Source organism: Drosophila hydei, unplaced genomic scaffold, assembly GCF_003285905.1.
Source record: "Drosophila hydei strain 15085-1641.00,03,60 unplaced genomic scaffold, DhydRS2 tig00008121-arrow-pilon, whole genome shotgun sequence".
In the NCBI taxonomy this organism is placed as follows: domain Eukaryota; kingdom Metazoa; phylum Arthropoda; class Insecta; order Diptera; family Drosophilidae; genus Drosophila; species Drosophila hydei.
The window spans coordinates 1,312,735-1,326,914 of record NW_022045832.1 but is presented as its reverse complement, the minus strand read 5'-3'; the positions used below and the strand labels follow the sequence as shown (position 1 = coordinate 1,326,914).

General features: G+C 41.5%; 3 protein-coding genes across 3 annotated transcripts; 1 reads left to right on the top strand and 2 right to left on the bottom strand.

Moving 5' to 3' along the window:
• Positions 1–3,008: 3,008 nt before the first annotated feature.
• LOC111604222 (organic cation transporter-like protein) lies at positions 3,009–5,228 on the bottom strand. Its single transcript, XM_023322192.2, has 5 exons — positions 4,968–5,228; positions 4,453–4,898; positions 3,968–4,385; positions 3,403–3,909; positions 3,009–3,340 (listed from the first exon to the last, which is right to left on the bottom strand). The coding sequence occupies exons 1-5, from the start codon at positions 5,108–5,110 to the stop codon at positions 3,214–3,216; spliced, it is 1,641 nt and encodes a 546-aa protein (XP_023177960.1). The 5' UTR covers positions 5,111–5,228; the 3' UTR covers positions 3,009–3,213.
• Positions 5,229–6,152: 924 nt separating this feature from the next.
• Positions 6,153–8,177, bottom strand: LOC111604225 (organic cation transporter protein-like). The gene is made up of 6 exons (XM_023322196.2): positions 7,963–8,177; positions 7,728–7,893; positions 7,392–7,650; positions 6,915–7,326; positions 6,358–6,864; positions 6,153–6,306 (listed from the first exon to the last, which is right to left on the bottom strand). The coding sequence occupies exons 1-6, from the start codon at positions 8,103–8,105 to the stop codon at positions 6,153–6,155; spliced, it is 1,641 nt and encodes a 546-aa protein (XP_023177964.2). The 5' UTR covers positions 8,106–8,177.
• Positions 8,178–10,440: 2,263 nt separating this feature from the next.
• On the top strand, positions 10,441–12,738 carry LOC111604223 (N-sulphoglucosamine sulphohydrolase). The gene is made up of 2 exons (XM_023322193.2): positions 10,441–10,639; positions 10,702–12,738. The coding sequence occupies exon 2, from the start codon at positions 10,920–10,922 to the stop codon at positions 12,501–12,503; it is 1,584 nt and encodes a 527-aa protein (XP_023177961.2). The 5' UTR covers positions 10,441–10,639; positions 10,702–10,919; the 3' UTR covers positions 12,504–12,738.
• Positions 12,739–14,180: the final 1,442 nt, after the last annotated feature.

Sequence of the window (14,180 nt, the reverse complement as noted above, 5' to 3'; positions counted from 1 at the left end):
TATCCAGTGTGGCAAGCTGTGAAATGCCTCAAGTGGCAAGTGGCGTCTACACCTATGGGAATGCGCAGATTCATAAAATTATAATATCATTCATAAGAATTAGTAATTTTTGTACATTATGTGGTTTCGGATGCTTACTTCTGACTATTACAGAGTGATTACAGATGTGTACAGATTGTGCATATAATATAAGACTACATATTGAAGAAAATAAATAAAATAAATTTGCTCTATAAATATTTATATTATTTTTTATATTTATGTACAAATTAAGTTTCAAGCTGTAAACAGCAGCCCAGCGTTGTGTTTAGGATATGTCCTAGTTGGACAAGCTCGGTTCAAGCTTTAATCGTACATGCATAATCTGTATATACATACATACATACATACATACATACATATATATGTATAAATATATGTAAATACATATATATTTTTTCCAATAAGCACTTTGACGTCATAGAGATCACTTCCTTTTTTATTATTTTATATATATATATATATGTATATATATATATATATATATAGAAGTTTATTGAAAAAAAAAAATTATTAAATTGCAATCTAAAGTCCCAATCCCAAAGTCAAATTTCTTAAAAAGTGTACTCCAATAATATATAAATATGATTAAAATTTTGTCGTAAAATAAAAATATTTATGCCGATTTTGTGGACAAGTATGAATTTCAGTCGAATCTTTTGAGTAAAGCTGAAAGAGAGCTGAACAATAATTTATCATTAAAGTACTCGTGCTCGGGTGATATGGAAAATATAGTTTTTCTTGAGACGGCCTTAGAGTACTTACATCATTATATATATATATAAATTAATATGTTGCTGGTCCAGCGATGAACTAGGCGTCGGTGGCAGGTCCAGCGTTGATCGGGTATTTATAGTCTTAATCAATAAGTTGCTGGTCCAGCTATGAGCTAGGCGTCGGTGGCAGGTCCAGCGTTGATCGGGTAATTATAATCTTCTTATGATGATTATGTTGGAGGGTTTGACTTCACCCCCTTTTCTATTAACTGGCCTTGTGGCTCAGCAATGATCAGAAATATAACAATTTGATTACGGCGGTGTGCCGGAGTAGTGCGGGTTTATTCTTCAAACTTCAATGCAAAACTGATTTTTAGCTACATAGAATATTTCACTTAAGCTAAGCCAAAACTCGCATCACACCACAATGTCATGGTCGGCAAGCCGACTCAGCAATCTTAGGCAATAACGGAAACTCTTGCAGTAAACAAAAGTATCTGGTTACCGCCGCTGACCATTGCAGTTATAGCGCGCTGATACAAAGTATGCAGTGTCGCAATTGCGAGGGCTGTTTCTTAACTTACGAAACACGCGATAGCGAGGGTTGGTTATAAACTTATGAAATACCCTATATTAAATGTTATGTGTTAACTACTCCCCCTTCAAGTGTAAGGCCGCCCTCGGCCGACCCAATTCCGGCGACGACTTCTCGTAATTGCTTCGCAGACTTCCTTGCGTCGATGAACCGCCAAAGGGTGAGGCCAATGCAGATTAAAGCACAGCATATACCTCCAATGATGAATGCCACACGATAAGCTTGATCAGTTCCGGCGTCTTTCTTGAATTGCTGTATCTCCTCCAAATTACGTTCATTTAAACGATGAAGATAAGGGAGGCTGAGGACATCTTGGCTGGCAGTGATGTTCAGCAAGGGAGAGTTGGCAATGCCCGGGACTCTATTGCGTACGTTGTTGTGGTTGTAAAACAGAGTCCCGTTGATCGCGACTCGGTCCCCGAACGTAATGAGATGCGTGCCGTGTACTTGGATTTCAGTGCCGTTATCCACCTGGATCCTTGCGGACCCGTCGTTAAGAATGATGATTCCATCATCTACGTGGGTGATTATTTCCAGGTTGCTCGGCTGGATTTCACAGTGTGCCGTGCCACCTGCATGGAGCTCTTTGGCACATGAACTCTCTAATGCCAGACGACAAAAGGTGGCTCCAGGTGAAGCGGTGCAACTCTGCAGTGTGTGGGTTTTTCCATCGCATTCGGCTATGACGTTGTCAGGCAATCGCAATATGAAATTCTGATTTAAATTCCAAAAAAAAAATTTTTTTTTTTTTTTTTTTTTTTTTTTTTTTTTTTTTTTTTTTTTTTTTTTTTTTACGTTGGGCGCCAATTAATATGTTGCTGGTCCAGCGATGAACTAGGCGTCGGTGGCAGGTCCAGCGTTGATCGGGTATTTATAGTCTTAATCAATAAGTTGCTGGTCCAGCTATGAGCTAGGCGTCGGTGGCAGGTCCAGCGTTGATCGGGTAATTATAATCTTCTTATGATGATTATGTTGGAGGGTTTGACTTCACCCCCTTTTCTATTAACTGGCCTTGTGGCTCAGCAATGATCAGAAATATAACAATTTGATTACGGCGGTGTGCCGGAGTAGTGCGGGTTTATTCTTCAAACTTCAATGCAAAACTGATTTTTAGCTACATAGAATATTTCACTTAAGCTAAGCCAAAACTCGCATCACACCACAATGTCATGGTCGGCAAGCCGACTCAGCAATCTTAGGCAATAACGGAAACTCTTGCAGTAAACAAAAGTATCTGGTTACCGCCGCTGACCATTGCAGTTATAGCGCGCTGATACAAAGTATGCAGTGTCGCAATTGCGAGGGCTGTTTCTTAACTTACGAAACACGCGATAGCGAGGGTTGGTTATAAACTTATGAAATACCCTATATTAAATGTTATGTGTTAACTTATATATCAAGTCGTTTTAAGTTTCAAAAGCGGAAAAATAACTTGAAGCTGTACAGATAGCGGGATGTATGAACAACAGAGAGCAGAGAAAATAAAGATTGCCTAAAGACATCTTATATGAGTTTGAAGAAGTTACGTATAGGAAAATGTGGAACGACTGAATTGAGAAGCAGAAAAATATTTAGAGACTTTAAGTTGTCATTTAAGCTATCTTAGAGGGCAGATGAGATATTATGTAAATATAGTTCAGTTTAATTGAGTTCAGTTCAGTTTAATTAAAATCAAAATAGATTAAGCGGAATACATGTATATATAATTTAACGGTTAAATCCCGATTACTATGCATTCTTTACATGAGTAATACTTATCAGACCATTCAGTTACAGGAACTAACATTGCGTTAAGCTCATTATCAGGTTATGGGGTTTTATTACTGAATCAGTTTCAGATGGATCGGCTTAGGTAGCCAGGAGCTAAGCATCAGACTTTTTATCGCCAGTTTCCGTTAGGCTTTGGCGGTGTTTCTTGAAGCATGGGAAATACAAGCAGCCCTCGTTCATAGCAAAGCGTTCACCATCGGCCAGGTTTTCAGGTAGTTTTCTAGAGAACAAAAGCACAGTTATTAAATGGCTTACGCACTTTGGATAAGCAGTGGGAATTACTTGTGTAAAGTTTCCGGAAGCGTCAGACATAGGCCAGCGCCAAGGAACATAAGACAACTTATGAATATCGACGGCAGCGGCTTATAAAACTTTGCCAAGTAGATCACGTAGAAGGACAATGAACTCGAGGCAAGCCCAATCACATGTATATTGGAGACGGCACGCCCTCGCACACTCGTTGGTATTATCTCGGCGGCGTACTGAATTTCGGCATCATAGGACACTGTCGACCCATAGCGACCCAGGCCGATCATAATGGCCAGCAGGAGAGCGTTTTCCTTCGGGTCCAGGAAGGCGATGAGGAAGCCTGTGACTGTGGTAATAATGCCGCCCACCAGGAGTGCCCCACAAGCCATGCCCTTGCGGCCGATAATATTTTGAAGAAGCAGAATCGTGCAGCCAGCTGGCAAATAGTTTATCGACGTGAAAGAGAAGAGCTTAAAGGGTGATGTGCCGAGACCCTCCATATTGCGGTTTATCACATCATAAGACAGTGTAATAATGACGCTGTTGGAGTAGACAAAATTAGAGAAGAGCCAAAGGCTGATAGCAGGCAAAAGCTTACGATTTGAGCAGCAATGTCAAGGTGAATCGTCGCAGACGCGGTGTTCGAAACATTCCCATAAACGTGTCCTCGTGCTTAGTTAGTTTCTGTTCCTCGATCACCTTCTCGCGATAGTGCTTAATGAACTCGTCAAAGACAGAGTCCTCCACCTGTCGCCCATTGAACTTTGCCACCCACTTGAGGCATTTCACGGCTTGATCGTATCGTTTCTTAGTAAGCAGCCACTGAGCGCTCTCGCAGATTAAGAGCGGATAGGCGAGCACTCCGAGGGCGGGCAACGAGGCTATCCATAGGTAGTGGCGCCAGTTGCCAATCCAGATGGCGAGCCATGGCGAAGTCATCAGCCCGAAACAGTAGAAGAAGGCGAGTATGATGTTAAGACCAAAGGTGCGGCGCTTCGGACTGAGGTACTCGAACACTAAGAGAGAATAATGTCTAGTTATTGTGCTATCCACCTGAATGAAGATGAGTGAAGGAGTACCCACCCAAAATATACATCAAATAGTACATAGTGTCGGTGGAGAGACCCGACACAAATCTTGAGAACGCAAACCAGGGCAAGGTGTGCACAAATGACGTCATAAAGTCGCCGGATGCTCCAGCTACGGTGGCCATTAACATGGCTGGCAGGCGGCCAATGCGATCCGAGAGATAGCCAAATGTAACGGTGCCCACCACAGAGCCCACAAAGAAGAACGATTGACCCACGGCCGGCTGATGCGACTTGTCACAGACCCATTTCAGCTCAGTCGTCAAGCTCTCGTAGCCGCTTTCACGTTCGAAAATCCAATTTTGGCAAGTCTCCTGCTCGTCAGCAATGCCTGTGCCATTGACCACGCCATTGAGCAAAGTGCAGGAGGGATTAGTCACATTTGAATAAATAGAGCGTATCGACTCTGCGCTGAGACCATGAAGATCATCATGGGAGCACCTAAACGAGACATTTAACAAACTCAATCAGTCAACAAGGAGATCAAGGATATGTTCACTAAATACGTACCAATGCTCCGGCGTAAATGTTATAAGGGTTTGCGAGAAATAATGCAATGAACTCAATATATTCGTATACCCGTACAGTATTAAGATAACAAATTGAAAGCGTCCGAAACTTCCGCACTTTTCGAGCACGCGATCGAAATCCATATTTCGTATCAAACACACTTTATACAGCAGATATGCAGAAGGAGTCGAGGATTGAACAGTTCCCCATTAACAACATGCTCCGAGTCCAACAGTCAACTGATTGTTGATGCTCTGCTCTTGACTTGCTATCTTATATAGAGTGATCGCCGTTAGAAGGCGCTCAAGATTAAGGTGAGAATCGGCTTTAGCTATCTCTATTGGGCTATAAAACTTTGAGACTTGGACAAACACAGTAGTCGTACAGCAAGACAAACTGTCAGAGTCAGCTACTCTCTGCCCATTGATTGCCTACAATACGTAGCAGCTATATGGTGCTATAATTATTTACCTAGCATCCGATTTACCCAAGCTCTATAGCCATATTACGGCATATGATAGCTGATATAGTGAATGTTACTCGAGGAATGTCGTCGGGGAAGCCGTAGAATGTCTTGAAAGGGGCTTTTTCGAGATGTACATTTCTCATGATTTCTCTTATCAGCCGTTAAACTCGAAGAGAGTCGAAATACCGAGTCAGTGGGGCGATCTAACCATTTTTGGCAATCGCAAAAGTGCTTAGTGAAGGATTTAGCATCGGATGCTGTAAGTCACGTCTGCGCATTAAGCAGACTTAAGGCAATTATATATGGCGTCTGACAAGTTTATCGCTCGGCTTATAAACACCGCTAATATATAGTATAGATTACAACTCTATTGACATTGTGAAATTCCCGGCTTCCAGCGCACGCCAGATTTTATTAAGCATGGGATGCACATCAGTGACAAGTTCCGAAAGCATCGACGCAATAATTATAAATCATAAAGCTGATCTTTGGCGTCTAATTCTCTGACACTTGTGGCTGGCTTTCTGATGATTTAAACATTTATTAAATCATAATGCTTAAATTGCCCCAATTCAACCATAAAGCGCAATAAAAAACTAGCAGGATCGGCTCACTCGCAGTACTGGGTACGCGTTGCTACACGAGATTCCATCTTTATGAGTGTAAGAAATGCAGTTGCAGTTTGAATTATACTATAATGATAAGCTTTATTTTCAGAGCTATTTAGGTAAAGTTGCTGTATGAGTATTTTCTATGGTGGCAACAGATATCGTTTCGCCGTCCTGTATCCGCTTCTGACTAAAGCAGGGAAAGTAATACCACTTTTCGCCTACACCGAACGTCTCACCATCCGTCAATGTTTGGGGCAGTTTCCTATAAGTATATTGGATTAATATTTGAATGCAATAGCGGGAAATAACTTACCTTTTGACTGTTTCCGGCAGCGCTAGACATAACGCGGATCCAATAAACATGAGAAGACTGATAAAAATCGAGGGCAGAGGCTTGTAGAAAGTGCCCAAAAATATGATGTACGAACTAAAGAAGCCAAAGGCATAGCCCACGACGTGTATGTTAGACATGCCGCGGCCGCGTACACTTGTGGGTATTATCTCGGCAGCATATTGAGCCTCCGCATCGTAGGCGACGACGCCTCCATATCTGCCCAGGCCCACCATTAGCGCCAGCACCAGCGAATGCTCAGCTGGGTCTAAGTTGGCTATCAAATAGCCCGTCACTGCCGTAATGACAGCGCCCACAAATAGGGAGGCACAGGCCATGCCCTTGCGCCCGATGTAGTTCTGGAAGAGTATTATGGTCAGGCCGGCTGGCAGGTATGTGAAGCTGGTGTATGAGAAGAGCATGAACGGCGAAGTGCCCATGCCCTCCATGTTGCGGCTGAGTATGTCAAAGGCCACCGTGATGATCATGCTGTGAAGAAATCGTTGTAGTCTAAGCAATTCTAATGCCGCCAAACTTACGACTTAATGAGCAGTATGATAGTAAATTTGCGCAATCTTGGCGTCCTTAGCATGCCCATGAACGTATCGTTTGTGGTTTTCTGCTCCACGTTTATCTTTTCGTGATAGTGCTTAATGAACTCGTCAAACACATACTCGTCCACTTGGCGCCTATTAAACTTGGCAATGCGTCGCAAGCATTCCGCAGCCTTCTCGAACTGACGCTTCGTCAACAGCCACTCGGCGCTCTCGAAGAGCAAGCACGGATAGCAGAGCACGCCCAATGCCGGCAACGAGGCAGCCCACAGATAGTTGCGCCAAGTGCCCACCCAAATGGCCACCCACGGCGATATGACCAGGCCCACACAATAGAATACAGCCAAAACGATGTTAAGACCCAAAGTACGATGTTTGGGACTCAGATACTCGAATACTGTAATTAAAGATAACTCATTTTGAAACACCTGTAATGGTTAATACTAGCAGAGGTAAACGAACCCAGTATGTACATCAGAATATACTGCGTGTCCGTTGACAGGCCGGCCACAAAGCGGCCAGCCGAGAAAAGAGGCAGTGAATTGACAAAGGACGTGATGAAATCACCAAAGGCGCCCGTCAGAGTGGTCAGCATGCAGGCCTTCAATCTGCCAATACGATCTGCCAGATAGCCAAAGAATATGGTGCCCAGCACGGAGCCAATGAAGAAGAACGATTGACCCACGGCCAGCTTGTAGGCATCATCACAGACCCACTCGAGCTGTGCACAATATTGCAGGATGCGAGTGTCAGTTGTGCTGCTGCTTCATATGTTGCATACTTTCAGGGTTCACTTACCTCGGTGGTAATGCTCTCATAATTGCTCTCACGCTCAAATTGCCAGGATTGACATTTGAATTCCTCGCTCATCGACTCATCTGAATTCCACTTCGTATAGCTGCAGCGGTCCAAGTAGGAGCCATTTATCGACACATACGAACCTGACGTTGCTTCAGCCACGCAGCTACAAATGACGTCAATAAAAAATATATATAAATATGTAAATGCATTTTAAATTAATTTTAAATATTACCTATGCGGCGGCGTAAAGCTGATGATGGTCTGCGAGAAGTAGTGAAAGGACGACAAAATATTCGTGTAGCCATAGAGCACGAGCAATACGAACTGGTATCGCCCAAAGCTTCCACATTTCTCCAAAACACTCTCGAAATCCATTTTGGCTGGCTTGCGAACGGCAACGTCTAAACCGGTCGTTGCCTGTCGAGCGTGTGCCAAAAAAAAAGAAAAATCGCTGCAAATATTCCCATATACACACACACACATGCACACACACATACACACGCACGCACACACACACGCAGCATCCGTGCATCTGTAGCCTGCAATATCTGTGCGCGCAAATAGCAGGCCGACTAAGTCGCTGCCCCTGACTAAAGTCTGGAATAGATTCCGTAAAACAAACAGTTGCTGATCTTAAATGATTTTATCATTCATATGTAATGAATCTATAAGATAAGACCTAACACAACCGCCTGCCTGTTCAGGTTTTTGACTAAATTCATTTACGATTGCTAATACCCTAAACGAAATAATTTATTCACTTCGCAAAACGTAAAACTGTTTGCTTTTGTCCACACCTGATTGCGTGCTGAATATATATATATATATAAATATATTAGCATAATTCGTATTTTGTTACCCACTGACAGCTTGTATAGGGTACATTCTAGTCAATCTGCTTAAATAAAGGTGGTATCTTTATACGCTCGAATTACGATCGTATTTTAATATATAAAGGGCTTAACTTTCTTTGTGGCAACTGAGTAAATCAAGTGGAAATAAAAGCAAGAAAAGGAAAATGTATTTTTCAGATTTCGCTTCTTATGCGTATTACTGGAGATTGCTCGATTGCATATTCAAGTTTTGATATGGTTACTGAAATTGTGCTATACCAGGAAGTATTTAAAGCTTTGAATTTATATTGAATATATAAGTATATATATATTTCTACATTATTTTTTAAACATATATAATATAAAGTGTCTCATCTAATCGGCTCTGCTTTGTAAGCACAACGAGGATTCCATTCTAGTCTTTGAATGCTCCGTTAGCTTTGTTAGCCAACGCGCTAAGTTGTCTGTACTGCTTAAGTATATTATATATATAATATATATAAATTAATGTCTTACATTAGATACTCTTTTCGCTATCGCCTGACTATGAAATTTCATTATCATACATAAAAAATATTTGAGAGAAAGGAAAGTTTGTATATTTCCAAAAAAATATCTTAAATATACTGGGAAATATATATTGGCCTCATCGTTTAATGGCAATGCATTAAAAATAAGTTTACTTCAAAGCGCAAGAGTTTACATAAAAAATCATGAATGTAATTCATTCTACGAATTTTTATTTTCTCACTTATATTTTCTGATAAGAAAAATTTCAATTTGTTAGCCAAAGCTTTTTTTGACGAGAACTGAGGAAGTTTCTTTAAATTAAATTTGAAGAATCTTTGGCATTAGCTCCATAAGCTCCTCAGCTAAAATCTCTTGAAATCCCATAAAATATGCGGATTGGTGGAATTCTGAATGCAATTTAAAATGTAATCCAGGTAACACCAATGCTTTTCGCGTTAAAAGACACTCAAGAGACAGACAGACAGAAAGAGAAAAAATTTAATATATATAAATATGCAAATTATTTATGAAGGAATGTAGTAGAGTTGAAAACGCTTAAACTGAAGCTGGCATAAATATGATTTATTATTTTATAAACTTTTAAGATACAATACATCTGTTATATATATAATAAAAATATATATAGTTTGTCAGAGGCGAACCTTTATTGTGAAGTAAAAGGTGAATAAACCTTCTGTGAGAAATAAAGAGAGCGAGAGAAAGAGACAGCCCTCGCTTTGCCGGATTGGCTGATGCAACATTTGTTTTGCATTACAGCCGCAGCTGTTTTTGTTGCGACGCACAGCTGATGGCAGCTAGTCGACATGTTGCCAGCGAATGAAGCTACCGCAACATGTTGCTCAGTGTTGCTAAGCATTTGTTTGGCGAGCTTTTGTTTACAATGTGTCAAATGCTTTTTCTATTACGCCAACAATGACAGAACCTTTTATGTGAACTCTTGAACTTACATAATAAATACATATGTAACGGTAAACACTTTAATAAAATTGGACAAGTCAAAAATCGTCACAAGCTTAAAGTATCAATAGACACAGATTTACATCGAATCCTCAATGAATTATATTAAAAACTAAAGAAAATAAGAAAGTGAGCAACTGAGGGAAGATTGCATATGATTTATAAAGCTCAAACGTGAGAATGCGCACAAAACGAAATGAAACAATTCAATGCTAATTACACTTCTTCAGTCATGCGTTCTCAATCTACTCTTTCGAGAGCAGAGCTCTACGGTTTCTGGCAACTTTTTATGCTAAGCTGACTCAATGGGAAGGCCACAGTATGAATATACCCTTCTTAGTTAGTGAACGGGTATAAAATGTTAATTAATATATATTTATTTGCTTTCGTTTTCTATGGATTATATTATGTGTACAAAAATTGACTATTTATAAATCAGCTTCTAATTGACTTTAACTTTAGCTACATACAAAAGTCAGCTTAGTTTGGGTATATGAAGATATAATCAACCGATAGACCCAGCCGCCCCGAACGAAAGCCGGCCAAAGTGAATGTACAAAAGTCCACAAATACTAGCTCATGCACACAGTATGTATATGTATGCATATCTAGATTTGTCTTTGTTTGCAATGTGTACATTGTATACCCAGGTTTGGCTATTGTGCAAGAGCGCACACGCTGAGCTCTTGCTGGGAAAGAGATTAAAACTGGATTCGGAATGGGAATTGAATGAGTGTGCCGGGAGAAAGAAAGCAAGATGAGAGCGTCGACTCGCTTCATATGCCATAGAGTGAAATGTTGGCGGATCAGTTGAACTCTGGCTGAGTGTGTCGACAGATTGTGCGTGTCCAGAGCTGAATTAGTCGCAATGATGTTGCGGCTTCAACTTGCTACGTTGCTATTGTGGCTGCTGGGCAGCGTTAGCTGTTCAGAAAAGCCACAAAATGTGCTGCTGCTCCTGGCCGATGACGCTGGCTTTGAGATGGGCGCCTATCTGAACAAGTACTGCCAGACACCAAATTTGGATGCGTTGGCAAGCAACGGATTGCTGTTCAACAACGCATTCACCTCCGTGAGCAGCTGCAGTCCGAGCCGTGCTCAATTGCTGACCGGACAGGCGAGTCATGCCAGTGGCATGTATGGGCTGCATCAGGGCGTGCACAACTTCAATGTGCTGCCAGGGGTGAGCTCGTTGCCCAACGTGCTGCGGGAGCAGAGCAATGGCCGCATATTGAGCGGCATAATTGGCAAGAAGCATGTGGGTGCCGCCGCCAACTTTCGCTTTGACTTCGAGCAGACGGAGGAGCAGCATTCGATAAACCAAATTGGTCGCAACATTACCAAAATCAAGGAGTACGCCCGCGAGTTTCTTGCACAAGCCAAGCGCGAGGCCAGACCCTTCTTTCTGTTGGTGGGTTTTCATGATCCGCATCGTTGTGGACACATCACACCGCAATACGGCGAGTTTTGCGAGCGCTGGGGCAGCGGAGAGGAGGGCATGGGCACGATACCGGACTGGAAGCCCATCTACTATGACTGGAGCAACTTGCAGGTGCCAGCGTGGCTACCAGACACGGATGTGGTGCGACAAGAGCTGGCCGCCCAATACATGACCATCTCGCGATTGGATCAGGGAGTCGGATTGCTGCTGCGGGAGCTGAAGGCATCGGGATTAGCTGAAGATACGCTCGTTATATACACCTCGGACAATGGTCCACCTTTTCCCGGTGGCCGCACAAACCTGTATGAGCGTGGTATTCGATCCCCGCTGATTCTCAGCTCGACACAGCCTGACGCTCGGCGTCATGAGACGAGCGCTGCTATGGCCAGTCTCCTTGACATTTATCCCAGTGTTCTGGATGCTCTCCAGCTGTCGCCGCCGAACGGAACACGCTTCAGCGGCCAATCGCTGTTGCCTGTGCTGCATAAGGAGCCCGAGCCTGTGGAGACCGACGCAGTCTTTGGTAGCCAGAGTTACCATGAGGTGACCATGGCTTATCCCATGCGCATGGTGCGCAACCGCCGTTATAAGCTCATACACAATCTGAACTACTGGGCAGATTTTCCCATTGATCAGGACTTCTATACGTCGCCCACGTTCCAGCAGATCCTTAATGCCACCATCAACAAACAGGCATTGCCTTGGTATCGCACTCTGCAGCAGTATTACCAGCGACCCGAGTGGGAGCTGTATGACATCAAGGCGGATGCTTTGGAGCGCTTCAATCTTGTGGATAAGGCCAAATATAGCGCCACCTTGAAGCAGTTGCGCCAGAAGCTCTTCAAGTGGCAGGTGGATACAGAGGACCCTTGGCGTTGTGCTCCGCACGCAGTGCTGCAAGATCAGGGCGTTTTCAAGCAGGAACCCGCATGCCTGACCCTGGGGCACGAGGCGTTGCAAAGGCCCAAACGTCGGCGGCTCACGCAGTACGAACAGTATTTCGTAGTGTAACTAGCCGCTCTATAGAGCATCGGCTTGCAGCGTATCTAGTCGCCCAGCTGATACGATCAATTAGTCTTCAACTGTTCTAAGCACTTTTTCGGTTTTGTATTTTCTCTTATCAGATTGAAAATAAAATGCAACTTAATGTACTGATAAGACCTTGGCACATGCTCATATCAAAGTCTTTTACAATCATTAGTCATTTGGGCCTAGACGTACTGCTAAACTGATAAGCATTGAAATATCGCCGGCTAATTGCCCTGATTTTTGTATAAAATATAGTTTTTTATTAGTCATTCGAAAAGATTGAAGGAACAATAGAAAAATTACATTACTTAATTACACCTGTGTGGAGAGTTTACTTTATTTGGTTTTAAAATTTTGCTATTTTGTGATTCAACTATATTTAAGAGTGGCTCAAGATACGCCATATGAATCTATGAATTGCCTTAAAATTGAGAAACACGTTTCTATAATAAGAATTACATTGGCACGACAGTTGATGATGATGATGTACACATACACAGATTCTAATACATATGAGAGGTTCCGCTACTTATTACATATGATATCACACAAATCTCTAAAATCATTACAAAGGTATAGAAACATGCCTTTGATGCTTAAATAAAAAATAATAATAATAAAAAAATAAATAAATATGTATTTGATTTCAAAATTATCTCAGCTTTTAATCGTTAAAAGTTGCACTTGCACAAGATTTTAAAAAACATTTTTTGAAATTTTAACATATGATTATTTGAACTATATTAATAATTATTTAATACTACAATTTTAATTTTTTTATTTTGGAATTTCATTGAGATTGAATGTTAGTTGATTTAAAGTTAAAAAAAAAAATAAAATACCAAGAAACAAATAGATTAATCAACTAGTTAGTTAAAACTGTTTAGAATACTAAAATTATTTTTATTTTTTAAAATAATTTTTATTTTAGTTTTAAGCTGTTTATTATTACAAACGGAAAAAAGGTTTGCTAAAAAATAGTAAAGTTATAAATAATAATTGAATTTTCGCATTTGTTTCCGAACTGTGTAGGACACATTACTCTATGTTTGGGTAGTCAGCATGGGAGGCAGCGCAACCCCAGTCTAGAGGAACTCGTTCACACTGAGGAATTCGTTGTCAGGGGTGGCATCATGACCTCAATGGATGATGATATGCGCAGGGGGTGTTGCGTCACGTTTCAATGTCATTCCAACTGGGTCGCCTTACTCTTTTAGGGTTGGGTTGGTTTCGGATTTGGATACGTCGGCTGTCCCATTGTGTTCTGTGTGGAAAATCGAATATTTCAATGCGTTTTTTCTGTGGCGCCGTCAACGTCGACGTCGTCGTGTCGGGTCTCATCCCTGTGCAGCATCCGAGTCAATGTTACGCAACATTCGTATTAAGACCTCGGGGCTGGGCCAAGGCTAAACTGGATGACAAAGGGGCGGAATGGCATGGTGTGGAATGGTTGCAATGCTCGCTTTAAGGTCAACGTGCAAATAACAAAACACAAATTTGGTTTTTCTTTTGTTTTTTTTTTATGATTTTGAACGAAAGACACATTGAAAATTAAATGTATTCAATTAATGTTTTTTTTTGGAATTTTTTTTTTATGTTTTGCATAAATTAGGTTTCAGTTTTTAGCGTTATTCTTATATAGTTTGTCTGTTGTATTAT